The following is a 15,045-nucleotide window of genomic DNA, read 5'->3' on the forward strand; positions in this document are numbered from 1 at the left end:
CTCTTCCCTGGCAAACACACATCAGCGCCTGTGTTACCTCCCCTGAGGTCTTCCCCAGGCACCTGTGTCACCCCGTTGTATTGTCTATTTACATGTATCGCCACCCAGACTGATGGTCCTTGACACAGTGACCACCTTAGCCAAGTCAAACTGTATTAAGGATGTTTATTTCCTTGCCCCATTTATACATAATTAAGACCTGAGCATCCTTTTGATAAAGACAATTTCTTCTTTCCCCTCATTGGTCCCCCACGCCCTCAGGTACAAGTGCGCTGGGATCCAGGGCGAGCTGGCCCTCTGCCCCAGCTGGGTATTCTTTTGGGCAGGTCTCTGGAGTTTCTGGGGCTTCCTTAATCCTCTTTCTCTTGAGTTGTGGTTTTTGAGGAAGTTTCCTTAAAGAACCTGAAAAAGGGCAAGTCAGAGACAGTGCTGATGACATGACGAATAGTAAGAGAATCTCAGTCTGTAACGTGTGGGGGGCATGGTAGGGACTCAAAGGAGGAACAACAAAATCTTATCTTGCTTCCAACCTATGTCCCGTACTCTTTTCTCACAGAAATGCGGGGTAGGGAGATGGTATCCCTCCAATTTACAGTTGAGGGATCTCACACAGGCACAGAGTAAGGAAATGAGCTGCTGCTCAAAGCCTAAGCCAAGCTAGGGGTACCGTTGGGACTAGACCTCTGGCTTCCGACTCTCATTCCTCCCCACTCCTCTCTCTAGTTTCACAACCCAATTCCCAGTACTTTGTTGCTGGGTTGTTTGCAAACACCGTTGCCATCTTGTTCCTTAAGAACTGACTCATGAACATGGTGCCCAAGAAACACCATGCAGGTCACTTTTAATTGCACGATAGACTTGGTGATTCACTCAGTCATGGTGGCTCTACCAGGTAGTATGTGTTATCTCATGTAACACAATGTGAAAAACACAACCTCGTCTGTAACATATCCCAGCCAAAAACATGTTTAACATGAATTCATCGAGACTCTTGACCTACAATCCTGCTCCTGGATAGAGGAACAAGCTTCAAAGATACCAAAAGGAAGCAACAAGAAAAAAGCAGAAATTGGAACATTCTGCAGAATAGCCTGATCTCTTCAACAGGCCAGGGTGTAAAAAAGGGGACTCGGTTAGGTTAAAAGAGGCTTAAGAGACACAACCAGGTGAAACACATGTTTGGGAAACCAGGGCAAAGATATCTTTGCTGGGAAAATTTGAAAGTGGAGTATTTAATCCAACAATAAGATGAAATGAAGATGTTAACATGGAAGGTTTCTATAATTAACTGAAAAAAGCAAGTTCAAATCTAAATCCTATATACGGCATGGTCTCATTTTGGTTTAATACAGGTATTTATATGCATAAAAAACATCTGGAAAGTGCTAACTGTGGATGACAATGTTTATATTTTCTTATTTTTTGCTGATCTGTATTATCTAATTTTCTAGGATATGCTTATGTTTGTCATAAAATGTTATTTTAAGAATTACAATTTCAAGCCCAATTTCTTAACCCACCATCCAAGCCTTTTTCCTGTTACCCGCCAGCCTGCACCTCTGCAGTGTGCTTGGTCATTCACCCCTGAGCCCAGCCTGTCTACTCACTGCCCCCTCACCTCCACGCACACGTCCCTCCCACCTCTTTCCCCTTCCCCCTCCCTCTCCTTATTCCTTTCTTTAAATCCTGTCCCAAACCTACCTCCTCCAGACCTACCCTGTACCCTGTATCCTGAGATTGCCCATTTGTAGGAGGGGGATAATAAGGCCCATCTCATCAGGATGCTGCAGGGTTTGGGTGAAATTGAGAGATACAAAGCTCTTGGTACAGGGAGACGCTGGCCCAAAAGCCTGCACCTCACTACCCTCATCTGATTCATGGACAGCTTGGCCTAGATCATTTTTTAAAATCAATTAATTAATTTTATTTATTTGGTGTACCGGGTCTTAGTTGCGGCAGGCAGTCTCCTTAGTTGTGGCTCTCCGGCTCCATAGTTGTGGCATGTGAACTCTTAGTTGTGGCACGCATGTGGGATCTAGTTCCCTGACCAGGGATCGAACCTGGGCCCCCTGCATTGGGAGTGCAGAGTCTTAACCACTGCGCCACCAGGGAAGTCCCTGGCCTAGATCATCTTAATGATGGACTGGCCTTCATTCCACTGTATGTTTTACTTCTCATTTAAACAATAGGCACTGGGGCCACGGGCCCCCAGAGAGCCCAGGCAGAGAGAGTTCTGGGTCTCAGTAGCTGCCTGACCTGGGCCCTCTGTACCTGACCCACCCTCAATCCTGCCCTCCCACTGGGTCCAGCTGTGACTGGTGAAGATGCCCTGAGGGCTGCCCCAGCCAGCCCGGCCTTCAGAGGAACACCTGGGTCCAGTTTCGGACCATGCTCTGCGGTCCTAGGCTACCATTTGCCTTCATTTTCTCCCCCAGGAGCTAAGCAAGAAGCCAGTTCCAGAAAGGTGAGAGGTAGGTGGTCCAACACCTCTCCGCACCTCAGTGCACAGGAGGGGCCTTCATAGGTTCCAACGTTGGCTGGGGTCCCTCTCACTGAAGAGTCTCTGTCCCCTAATCCCACACCCTCTGTCCAGAGAGCCAGGCCGCGCAGTCACTGCAGAGGCAAAGGCTGCTGGGAAGGCGGTTCCCAGGCCACCTGGCTGGATGGCCTCCTCCCTGGTGGAATGAACCCCTCCCTCCGCCCATACGCTGCCCAATGCTAAGAAGGGGCATTCTGCTGCTGCTTGGACACTTCCTGGGAGTTCCTGCTCTTAGCCTCTAGAAACATCTCTGCTCTGCTTCTGGTTGTATGGGAAAGTGCTTTGTTTACATGTTAACTGAAAAAAGCATGTCTCCTGAGACCTCTGGGTTGGGGGGTTGGGATGAAACAGAACAGTGAAGGAAACACACCTAAATGTTAATAGTCATGCCTCTGGGTGATGGGTAATTTTCCTCTCTTCTATTTTATACTATCTGTACATTTCAAACTTTCTATAATGAGCATACCTGTGGGGAAAGGGCGAAAAAGAGAAAAGAAAAAGTGGAGAGGGGGAAGGAAAATGGACAGAAAGAGAAATGCAGGGATGGGACTTCCCTGGTGGCGCAGTGGTTAAGAATCCGCCTGCCAGTGCAGGGGACACAGGTTCAATCCCTAGTCCGGGAAGATCCCACATGCTGCGGAGCAACTAAGCCTGTGTGCCACAGCTACTGAGCCTGCGCCCTAGAGCCCGCGAGCCACAACTACTGAGCCCGTGTGCCACAACTACTGAAGCCCGCATGCCTAGAGCCCGTGCTCCGCAGCAAGAGAAGCCATCTCAATGAGAAGTCCGCGCGCGGCAACGAAGACCCAACACAGCCAACAATAAATAAATAAATAAGTGTAAATAAATAAATTTATAAAAAAAAAAAGAAAGAAGAAATGCAGGGATGGGGACTTCCCTGGTGGTCTAGTGGTTAAGACTCCGTGCTGCGAATGCAGGGGGCGCGGTTCGACCCCTGGTCTGGGAACTAGATCCCACATGCCGCGTGGTGTGGCCAATACATACATACATACATACATACATAAATAAATAAATAAATAAATAAATAAAAGAAAATGCAGGTGATGAAGAGAAGATGGGAGGAGGGATGAAGACTATGTCAGGTGTTCCACGGGACACACAGGCCCCTTCTCCAGGCATTACCTCTCATGCTGTGGCCCCTAGGTCTCAGCTCCCCGAGCAGGGAGACCTGGTGGCCCGGGGCATGCACCTTGGACAGCCTCTCCTTCATGCCACTGAGGTGACTGTGCAGCCCCCAGGCAGTGCAGAGCTTGGGCAGACTGTCGTCCTTGTTGGCCAGCAAGGAGCTCTCTGGGATGTCCAAGGGGTAGAAGGCTAACCTGCAAGGGGCCACAGTGTTGAGGATAAGAGAGGGGCCCATGTGCCAGAGCCCAGCCTGCCCTTGTTAGGCAACTGCTTTGACTGCACCTCACACCGTGTGTAGGCCAGAAGGATGGAGGGCCACAGATGGGGACCATGGGGACATTGAGACCCAGGCTGCCAACTGTCCCCTTCTTGGGTGTCTCTTTCCGTTAGGATATGTCCTTCATCTCTTTTTGAGTATAGTGTCTTATGTTTTGTAATGAAACAGTGGTACTTGTTTTAAAGAGTCCTTTGCAAATTAAGATTGAGAGCCTGAAACATGTTTTGAAATTTTCCTGGCTGCTGAAATCCAAGAATCACCAAAATGGCAGCTCCTTATATTCAGAAGGGGAATCACTGAAACGATCCACTCATTCATGTTCAGAGGTAGAAATAAAGACCCAGAGAAAGAGAGGATTTGGTTAAGGCTGCACAGCTAGAGCAGTGGGTGGGGTGAGGGCAGGGCAGGGCTTTCCTTTGAGCTAGATTATGTTTGAATCCAATTCTTCCCTTCCACTTGCTATGTGGTTTGGGTCAAGTTACTTTACCTCACCACCTTCATTTACACACTGTGGACAATAACTCTAATTACCACTTAGGGTTACTTCCGAAGATGACATGAGGGAACATAATGTGCCTGGTACATAAAAACTGTTATCTGTGATTATTCTTTCAAATCAGTGGTTCTCAAAGTGTGCTCTGTGAAATACTCTAACCTCACAGACCCCCTGAAAAGTGGGGTCCACTCAAAGTGCAAGAGAGAAACCAATGGATTCTAATGTAACCTAGTGTGAAAAGTTCATTGATACAAATCTGAAAAGGCTACGTACTGTATGATGCCAACTACGTGGATATTCCAGAAAAGGAAAAACTATGGAGACAATAAAAAGATGAGTGATTGCCAGGCGTCTGGGGGAAGGGGGGAGGAATGAATAGGTGGAGCACAGGGGATTTTTAGGGCAATGAAACTATTCTGTTTGCTACTGTAATGGTGGATACATGTTATTGTACATTTGTCAAAACCTATAGAATGTACAAAACAAAGAGTGCACCCTAATGTAAACTATGGACATTATTTTTTTAGCTAATAGTGTATCAATAGTGGCTCATCAAAGATACAAATGTACCTCTCTAATGCAAGGTGCTAATAATAAGGAAGACAGAAAAGAGTGGGATATGGGAACTCTGTATTGGGTTGGCCAAAATGTTGGTTCGGGTTTTTCCATAACATTATATGGAAAAAACCGAACTAACTTTTTGGCTAACCCTATACTTTATACTCAATTTTTCTGTAAACCTAAAACTGGTTTTAAAAAAAAACTCTGGGACTTCCCTGGTGGCGCAGTGGTTAAGAATCCGCCTACCAATGCAGGGGACACAGGTTCGATCCCTGGTCCGGGAAGATCCCACATGACGCGGAGCAACTAAGCCTGTGAGCCACAACTACTGAGCCTGCGCGCTAGAGCCCGTGAGCCACAACTACTGAGCCCACGTGCCACAAGTGCTGAAGCCCGCGCGCCTAGAGCCTGAGCTCTGAAACAAGAGAAGCCACTGCAATGAGAAGCCCTCGCACCACAACGAAGAGTAGCCCCCGCTCGCGGCAGCTAGAGAAAGCCTGTGCGCAGCAGCAAACACCCAACAATGACGACCCGACGCAGCCAAAAAAAAAAAAAAATTTAATTAAAAAATTTTTTTAAAATTCTATTTTAAAACATTCATCAATATGGTTTCAGATTCCACACTGCAATTAAGTAACTGCCACTTTCTGAGTTTTGGTGTGGTATCAAAGAAAAATATCCACAATTACATGAAAACACTAATAAAATACTCCTCCCTTTTAACTATATATCTGTGTGAGGCTGGGTTTTCTTCATGCACTTTAACCAAATCATTATATCATAAGAGATTGAGCAGAAGCAGATATGAGAATCCAACTGTCTTCTATTAAGCCAGGCCCTAAAGAGATTTGCAAAAATGTCAAACAATGCCACTCTTCTCTCTAAATTTTTTTGTTTTGGAAAATATAGTTAACTCTCATAAAAATTATGTTAATATATAATGGACTCCTTGTTTTTATTTTTAAATGAATTAGTAAATACATATTTTGAATTATTTCTTTAGCTTTAATTTCTAGTAGGGCAAATAAATATCAATAGATGTAACCTACAGGAATACATGTTTTGGGGGGTTCCCAATGATTTTTAAGAGGGTAGAAGTGACCCGAGACCAAAATGTTTGAGAAGCACTGTTTTTGGACAAAGCCTGCCCTGGGACTTTTTTTTTTTTTTTAATTTTTTGGCCATGCCTCGTGGCATGTGGGATCTTAGTTCCCCGACCAAGGATCGAACCACGCCCCCCTGCATTGGAAAGCTCGGAGTCTTAACAACTGGACCACCAGGGAAGTCCCTGCCCAGGAATTTGTCCTCTGTCCTCTGTCCTTTGCAACAATCTCCAGAGTCTTCCCCAAGCTGGCTGTGCCTTTCTGCCTGGCCTCAATCATCCCTGCCCATGGCTCCCCAGGGATGTCCTTGCCCCTGTTCACATCAGGGTGTGGGTGTGGAGGATGAATAAATACCTAGAACTTGAAGCTGAGTCTCTGCCCTCTTCAGTCCCACTCTGTGCCCACCGCAGGGGCAGTGGCGTCTTCCTCAGGCAGTGAGTGTGGAAGGGACTGAGGGGTGCTGGCTGTATCAGAGGGCCCTTCAGGGACTTCCCTAGTGGCCCCGTGGTTAGGATTCCGGGCTTTCACTGCAGGGGGCGCCGGTTTGAGCCCTGGTTGGGGAATTAAGATTCCACATGCCGCCCTTCAGTTGCAGGCCTCCCCTCACAAGTTAAGAACACACCAACCAACCCTCAGCTGGACCCTGGAGGAACCTCACCGGGAACTTGTCCATCTGGGTGTTCTTGGTATACTTGTAGAGCCTGTGAAGCTGCTTCGCCTCCAGTTCTGAGAAGAGGGAGACAAATCGCCAGAGCATCCTGCAGGGGAGAAGTCCAAGTCCAAGGCTGAGGGGGGCGGAGCACAGCCCCTCTCCCTCCAGCATTTGTCCTGTGGCCAGGACCACCCAGGGGGAAATGCTGCCTCCTTAGTTTTCGGTTGGGGACATGGAGTTACGGGGATTTGCCAGATCTTGGATACCCTGTATCGGTGAGGAGCCCCCCACACCACACAGCAGTTATTCGATCAGAGGCCATTCTCCCCGGGGTCAGGAGAGTTCTTTGTCTACTCAGTGCTGCCCTGAGTCACTAGCCGACCCTGTTCTCCCCATCCCCCTTCACCATGCTCACTCCAGGATCCTGACTCTTTCACACTAAGATGAAGGACTAGGAGATTTTCACTAAGGTGTGACCTTGATTCTAGAGGGGTCGGCCCAGGAGTGAGTGTAGCGGTAAGGGTAAGGAGGCTGCCCTACTTCCTCCAGTGCTTGATTTCCCAGGCTCGGCAGTAGTGCTGCAGAAAGGTGTTGATGTGGTCCCCTAGGACCACCAGGCTCTGCTTCATGTACTTTAGCTTCTTCTTCTGGGGAAGGTCCCTGGGCAGGTGCAACTTTCGCAGGAACTTCTTCAGCGGCCTTAGATATTCTTTACACTTAGGAGGCAACAGGTGAAGTGAGGGGCCACAGGAAAAAGGAGAGGCAGCTGGGCAGCCCCACATAGCCAGCAGGTTGGCCCAGCTGCAACCCTTATGGCCCAGGAAGTGTTGAGGAGGTTCCCGTCAACCTCTTACCCCACTTCCTTCCCAAGAGTGTGTCAAGTGGGGCCATGAACTATGAGTCTGAGGCTTGCCAATTTCTGACCCAGGTCTCCTGACCTGTGGGGAACAGGGGGCAGGGTCCTGGGCTGGCCCCTTACTCACAATTTTGAAGGTGTCCTGGCCCAGGCCCTTGGCCTGGCACACCAGTGAGTCTCTGGCAGGGATGGTGCTGGAGCTCCCCTCTGAGCAGGGTGCATCCGTCCCCTGGGAGGAGGCAGGGGCAGGAGTGAGCTGGGGGGCTTGGGCTACTGCTCCTGAGGGGCAGTGCTGGGCAACCACTGGTCCAGATGCCAGCCAAAGCCCTTCTCTGTTTTCCCAGTGACCTCGTCCTTGAGCCAGCACTCAGGCGAGTGATCCCCGGGCAAAGAAAACCATCTCTGAGAATCCCTGTTTAGAAAACCTAGAACGCCCGACCCATTTCTTTTATAATAATTATAGCACAGTATACTAGCTAACTTTGCAAAGCACTTGATACACATTAACTCATTTTATTCTCCCACAGATTCTGTGAGGCTAGAAATCATTAATCCTGGTTACAGATGAGAACACTAACGGCACCAAGAAGTTTAAGTAACTCCTTGGGGGAATGATTAGGGATTCATTTACTCATTCATTCAGCACTTATTGAGTGCCTAAATCCCAGGTCCATGGGCTAATGGGCACTCAGAAAGTGTATGACGGTGATGGTGATGACGAGAAGGAACTTTCTGACAGCAAGCTGGGGCAAAAAAAGCTGAAAATTAATAACGACGAAGTGACTGTGGAATAATACTTGAAGTCAGAGCACAGGATTAGACTGACATGGGATTTACACCTGACCTTTCAAAAGCCTCTCAGAAAAGTGAGCATTAATTCCTGCCTGTGTTCAGGGGGCACAAGGAAGATCCAGGCCCAGACCACTCTGAAGGGAGAGACCAGGGAAAGGGAGGGAGAAAGATGGAGAGGGAACGGGACACAGGCTCCTCCAGACCCGAGAGAGAGGGGACTCTGGCTGATCAATTCCATAAACATGCCACACAAATCAGGCAACCACCCTCACAGACCATAACGCATGCGCGCGCGCACACACACACACACACACACACACACACACACGAGCCTGTGTATCTTCATAAACAACAATCATCTTGCCGAGAACCTTCCCATCATCTAGCCAGGTATATATGTCCCTGATAAACATCTGTCTGAATGAATTAACCTCTTGTTCTTTCAGTCTCTTGCCAACTCGTGTACCTCACCCTTTTTCTTTCTTCTCTCCTTCCATGAATTTCATACTCTCTGCCTTCCCAAACCAGCCCCTCCAGGGCCCTCCTTTCCTCCCTCCCTCACATCCCCAACCCCACTTCACCTTCTCTAGTGGCTGGTCCCCTTCACCCCCCTGCCCCTCTAAGGCTTCCATCTCAACAGGTGTGCTGATGGGCTCCAGAGGTAGCACTCCTCAGCCCCCTCAGGCTTCTGACCTACTGCTTCTGGGACCTGAGTGTCTCAGGGAGTGGGCAGGTTGGCACTCAGAACTCGGAGCAAAACCATGGCAACTGCCAACACAGAGCGTGCCCCTCCCCTCCCCTGCCCTCGTTCCCCAGGTGACCAGCCTCTCCTTCAACTGGGACTGGCTTAGGGAAGTGAGCAGGTTGTGCCAGGTAGACCCCGGACTTTGTCAGAGCGCACAGCTGGGCAGGAGGGGCTGGCACCCCTTCTCCCAAGAGAACTGTCAGATGCTGTCCATTTTGAACCCGGGTAAGGCTTTTGAAGTCATTTTCCGGCGTGTGTACCATTCATGCCCCTTCAGTTACAGCGTGGGCTTCCCGAGAGTGAGGACCAGGTCTTGTAACATCGCTTTCCCGATTGGGGACGATGGGCTAGAGGGTGTAGGGAGAAAGGAACGCTGTAAATCTGTCCTGGGATAGATCTTCTCTTCCATCCCCCGTAATCTCCAGGAAGGGAAGCAGCCCGTTGTGTTGGGTGGTGGCGGTGTTTCTAGAGAGGTGTACAAAAATACTAGCCACCGTGTATTATCTCAATTAACGCTCACAGCAGTCTTCCCCGGGGTAGGTCCCAGCAGTGATCCGCATTCACAGAAGACTTGCTGAGCTGAGACGCACAGAGGTCCCGTAAATTGCCTTGGGTCCGCCGCCACTAGGTGGGGCGCGAGGGTCTGGGTCGGATTCCGACCGCCCTGGCTTATCCCTCCTGCGTCGCCCTCGGGGGGATCAGAGGTCGCGGGGAGGTCCTCGGAGGCGCTCGGGGGCGCGGGTCCAAGCCGCCCGCTCACCCCTACCGCGGCCCGGGTGGCCGCTCAGGGCGCACAGCGGGTCGGGGCGCTGGTAAGACCGTGCGGCCTCAGTTCCCTCACCTGACCCTCATCTTCTTCCTTGGATCGCGGAACTCCCTCTTCTGGCCCTTGCCTTTCTGTCCTCTGGGCCCGGGTCCCGTTTTCCCCACTCCGTTTGGCCCTCTACCTCCCCTGCCTTCGCGGGCACTGGGTCGGACGGCCGTCGGCCAACCCAGCCCGGGCTGAGGCTGCGGCACGGTCCTCCCAGCTCTCCCTCTCGCCATCTGGCAGCAGTAGCCGCGTTTGACAGGGGCATTTAGCTCCTGACGTTCCTAGGGGACAAGGTGGCTTTGCCTCCAAACTGGAGCAGCAATTCAAGATTATTTTGCGGCTATTAAGAAGGATAATTACACTGGCAAGAGTGAGGGGAAAGGAGCTCTTTTACAAACTACTGGGAGTGATAATTAGTAAAAAAAAATGTAATTTAAAATGTTAAATATGCGTTCTCTTTGACCCACAAATTCTACTGCTAGAATTAGCCCTACGGAGAGGTATATGTATGAGGACTGTTACAGTGGTGACAATTTGTAAACAACTGAAGTGTAATCCATAGGAAAGGGTAAATACACTGTGGCACACACATACTTAAAAATACTACTCTAATATTAAGGTTAAGATTAATTTAGAAAATATTGGGCTTCCCTGGTGGTGCAGTGGTTAAGAATCCGCCTGCCAACGCAGGGGACACGGGGAGATCCCACATGCCACAGAGCGACTAAGCCCGTGCGCCACAATTACTGAGCCTGTGCTCTAGAGCCCGAGAGCCACAACTATGGAGCTTGCGAGCCACAACTACTGAAGCCCGCGTGCGCCTAGAGCCCTTGCTCCATAAGGAGAGAAGCCACCGCAATGAGAAGCCCGTGCACCGCAATGAAGAGTAGCCCCTGTTCACAGCAACTAGAGAAAGCCTGTGCGCAGCAACAAAGACCCAACACAGCCAAAAAAAAAAAAACCTTTACTACTAAAATACTACTAATTATTAAAATACTACCCTACCAAATTAAATTTATAAGAATAAATTTAAATTAAATATGAATTAAAATTTTTAAATTTTAAATTGCTAATCTATATCTGTATTTTATTTATTTATTTATTTATTTATTTATTTATTTATTTATTTATTTATTTATTTATTTATTTATTTATTTATTTATTTATTTTTGGCCGTGTTGGGTCTTTGTTTCTGTGCGAGGGCTTTCTCCAGTTGTGGTGAGCGGGGGCCACGCTTCATCGCGATGCGCGGGCCTCTCGCTGTCGCGGCCTCTCCCGTTGCAGAACACAGGCTCCAGACGCACAGGCTCAGTAGTTGTGGCTCACGGGCTTAGTTGCTCCGTAGCATGTGGGATCTCCCCAGACCAGAGCTTGAACCCGTGTGCCCTGCATTGGCAGGCAGATTCTCACCCACTGCGCCACCAGGGAAGCCCCTATATCTGTATTTAATGACATGGAAAACAGGAACTGGAACAGCATGTATGGTATGATCCCATTTATTTTAAAATTTATTTTATTGAAGTATAGTTGAGTTACAATGTTTTGTTAATTTCTACTGTACAGCAAAGTGATTCAGTTATACATATATTTACATTCTATTTCATATTCTTTTCCATTATGGTTTATCATGGGATATTGAATATTGTATTGTGCACCTTGTTGTTTATCCATTCTCTATGTAATAGTTTGCATCTACTAATCCCATACCCCCAATCCATCCCTCTCCCACAACCCCTCCCCCTTGGCAACCACAAGTCTGTTCTCTATCTCTGTGAGTCTGTTTCTGTTTCATAGATAAGTTCATTTGTGTCATACTTTATTTATTTATTTATTTTAAATTTATTTATTATTTATTTTTGGCTGCGTTGGGTCTTCACTGCTGCACGCGGGCTTTCTCTAGTTGCGGCGAGCGAGGGCTACTCTTCGTTGCGATGTGTGGGCTTCTCATTGCAGTGGCTTCTCTTGTTGCGGAGCATGGGCTCTAGGCGCGCAGGCTTCAGTAGTTGTGGCTCATGGGCTCTAGAGCGCAGGCTCAGTAGTTGTGGCGCAGGGGCTTAGTTGCTCCGAGGCATGTGAGATCTTCCCGAACTAGGGCTCAAACCCATGTCTCCTGCATTGGCAGGCAGATTCTTAACCACTCCACCACCAGGGAAGTCCCTGTGTCATATTTTAGATTCCACATATAAGTGATATCATATGGTATTTGCCTTTCTCTTTCTGACTTACTTCACTTAGTATGATAATCTCTAGGTCCATCTGTGTTGCTTCAAATAGCATTATTATTATTTTTTTATGGCTGAGTAATATTCCATCATATATCCATTGTATACCACATCTTCTTTACCCATTCATCTGTCGATGGACATTTAGGTTGTTTCCATGTTTTGGCTATTGTGAGTAGTGCTGCTATGAACATAGGGGTGCATGTATCTTTTTGGATTATAGTTTTATCCGGATATATGCCCAGGAGTGGGATTGCTGGATCATATGGCAACTCTATTTTTAGTTTTTTGAGGAACATCCATGCCATTTTCCATTTATACCAATTTACATTCCCACCAACAGTGTAGGAATGTTCCCTTTTCTCCACACCATCTCCAGCATTTGTTATTTGTAGATTTTTTTGTAATGGCCATTTTGACCGGTGTGAAGTGGTACCTCATTGTGGTTTTGATTTGGATTTCTCTGTTGATTAGTGATGTTGAGCATCTTTTCATGTGCCTGTTGGCCATCTGTATGTCTTCTTTGGAGAAATGTCTGTTTAGGCCTTGTGCCCATTTTTCGATTGGGTTGTTTGTTATTTTGTTTTTGAGTTGTACGAGCTGTTTGTATATTTTGGAAATTAAGCCCTTGTTGGTCGCATCATTTGCAAGTGTTTTCTCCCAGTCCATAGGTTGCCTTTTTGTTTTGTTTATGGTTTCCTTTGCTGTGCAAAAGTTTGTAAGTTTGATTAGTTCCCATTTGTTTATTTTTGCTTTTATTTCTATTGCCTTGGGAGACTGACATAAGAAAATATTAGTACGATTTATGTCAGAGAATGTTTTGCCTATGTTCTCTTCTAGGAGTTTTATGGTGTCATGTCTTATATTTAAGTCTTTAAGTCATTTTGAGTTTATTTTTGTGTGTGGTGTGAGGGTGTGTTCTAACTTCATTGATTTACATGCAGTTGTCCAACTTTCCCAACACCACTTGCTGAAGAGACTGTCTTTTTTCCATTGTATGTTCTTGCCTCCTTTGTCGAAGGTTAATTGACCATAGGTGTGTGGGTTTATTTCTGAGCTCTCTATTCTGTTCCATTGATCCATATGTCTCTTTTTGTGCCCATACCATGCTCTTTTGATTACTGTAGCTTTGTAGTATTGTCTGAAGTCTGGGAGGGTTATGCCTCCTGCTTTGTTCTTTTTACTCAGGATTGCTTTGGCAATTCTGGGTCTTTTATGGTTCTGTATACATTTTAGGATTATCTGTTCTAGTTCTGTGAAAACTTTCATGGGTAATTTGATAGGGTGGTATGATCCCATTTTTGTAGGTATTTATATGCACATAGAAAAAAGTTTTGAGGGCTACACTTCAAAATATTGAGGGTGATTTTTCACTTTCTTTTCATGTTATCTGCATTTTTAAAAATAATGAATATGGGGCTTCCCTGGTGGCACAGTGGTTAAGAATCCGCCTGCCAATGCAGGAGACATGGGTTCAAGCCCTGGTCCAGGAAGATCCCACATACCGCAGAGCAACAATGCCCATGCACCACAGATACCGAGCCTGCACTCTAGAGCCCATGAACCACAACTACTGAGCCCACGTGCCACAACTACTGAAGTCCATGCACCTAGAGCCCATGCTCTGCAAAAAGAGAAGCCACCTCAATGAGAAGCCTGCGCACTGCAATGAACAGTAGCCCCCACTCGCCGCAACTAGAGAAAGCCCACGCGCAGCAATGAAGACCCAACACAGCCAAAAATAAAATAAGTAAAAATAAATTAATTAAAAAAAAAACATAGTGCTAAAAATAATGACTATGCTTTAGATTTACAATCAGAAAGAAAGGAGAGCTCTGTTTTTAAAAGCTATTTAAGGAATAAATAACATCATTAAAAATGTAATATAATGCTAAGTTTAAAAGCATAATGCAGAAGAATATTACATTATAACTCATACTTAGGTAAGTGGATGTGAATATGGACCAAGACTGGATGAAAACAGAGAAAAAAAAAGAAGAAGGAACAAAGAATATATGTACATTTATTCCTCCACCAGCCCCAAACAATATCTAAAATTCAGAAGGGGGAATTAAGTATCAGAACCCCAAAGCTTCTCTGTCTCTGCCTGCTCCCTCACCGCACTCCACCCCTCCTTTTCTCTCCCAGAGCCTCCAGCAAATCCTAGAATCTGGATGTCTGCCCTATTCCCATAATGGTTTTATTATAAACCATAGGAAGTAGCCTGAAGAGACAATTAAATCTAACAGCAGTCACAAATAATGGCTCAAAGCTCAACGTTAACTAAGACAAAATGAAAATCCATTGCCTTTGGGAAACACTCTTCAAAATCCAATTGGTCAGGGTTCCCTGGTGGTGCAGTGGTTAAGAATCCGCCTGCCAATGCAGGAGACACGGGTTCGAGCCCTGGCAGGAAGATCCCACATGCCACCGAGCAGTTAAGCCCGTGCACCACAACTACTGAGCCTGCACTCTAGAGCCCGCGTGCCACAACTACTGAAGCCTGCGCACCTAGAGCCCGTGCTCCGCAACAAGGGAAGCCACCGCAATGAGAAGCCCGCACACCGCAACGAAGAGTAGCCCCTGCACACCGCAACTAGAGAAAGCCCGTATGCAACAATGAAGACCCAACACAGCCAAAAATAAATTAATTAACTACTTAAAAAAGAATCCAAATGGTCAGCATAAAATGACTCTATAGGGCAAGGCAACTCTTTCAGCAGTCATTCCTCTAATATTTAATTTAAAAAATAATCCTGTATGCCACATACTTTAGGCAGGAGGAGATGGGGGTAGAAAGGTGTGTGAATTTGTCCACCCTCCACTTTGTGCAGGCTGGCATGTT

At 47.0% G+C, this 15,045-nt stretch overlaps 1 protein-coding gene across 1 annotated transcript; it reads right to left on the reverse strand.

Moving 5' to 3' along the window:
* Nucleotides 1-238: 238 nt before the first annotated feature.
* C20H17orf64 (chromosome 20 C17orf64 homolog) lies at nt 239-9,054 on the reverse strand. The gene is made up of 6 exons (XM_036838163.1): nt 9,004-9,054; nt 7,758-7,859; nt 7,315-7,490; nt 6,765-6,880; nt 3,683-3,874; nt 239-402 (listed from the first exon to the last, which is right to left on the reverse strand). Exons 1-6 carry the CDS (start codon nt 9,052-9,054, stop codon nt 239-241), a joined length of 801 nt encoding a protein of 266 aa, XP_036694058.1.
* Between the last annotated feature and the right edge of the window lie 5,991 nt (nt 9,055-15,045).

Source organism: Balaenoptera musculus, chromosome 20 (genome assembly GCF_009873245.2).
Source record: "Balaenoptera musculus isolate JJ_BM4_2016_0621 chromosome 20, mBalMus1.pri.v3, whole genome shotgun sequence".
In the NCBI taxonomy this organism is placed as follows: Eukaryota; Metazoa; Chordata; class Mammalia; order Artiodactyla; family Balaenopteridae; genus Balaenoptera; species Balaenoptera musculus.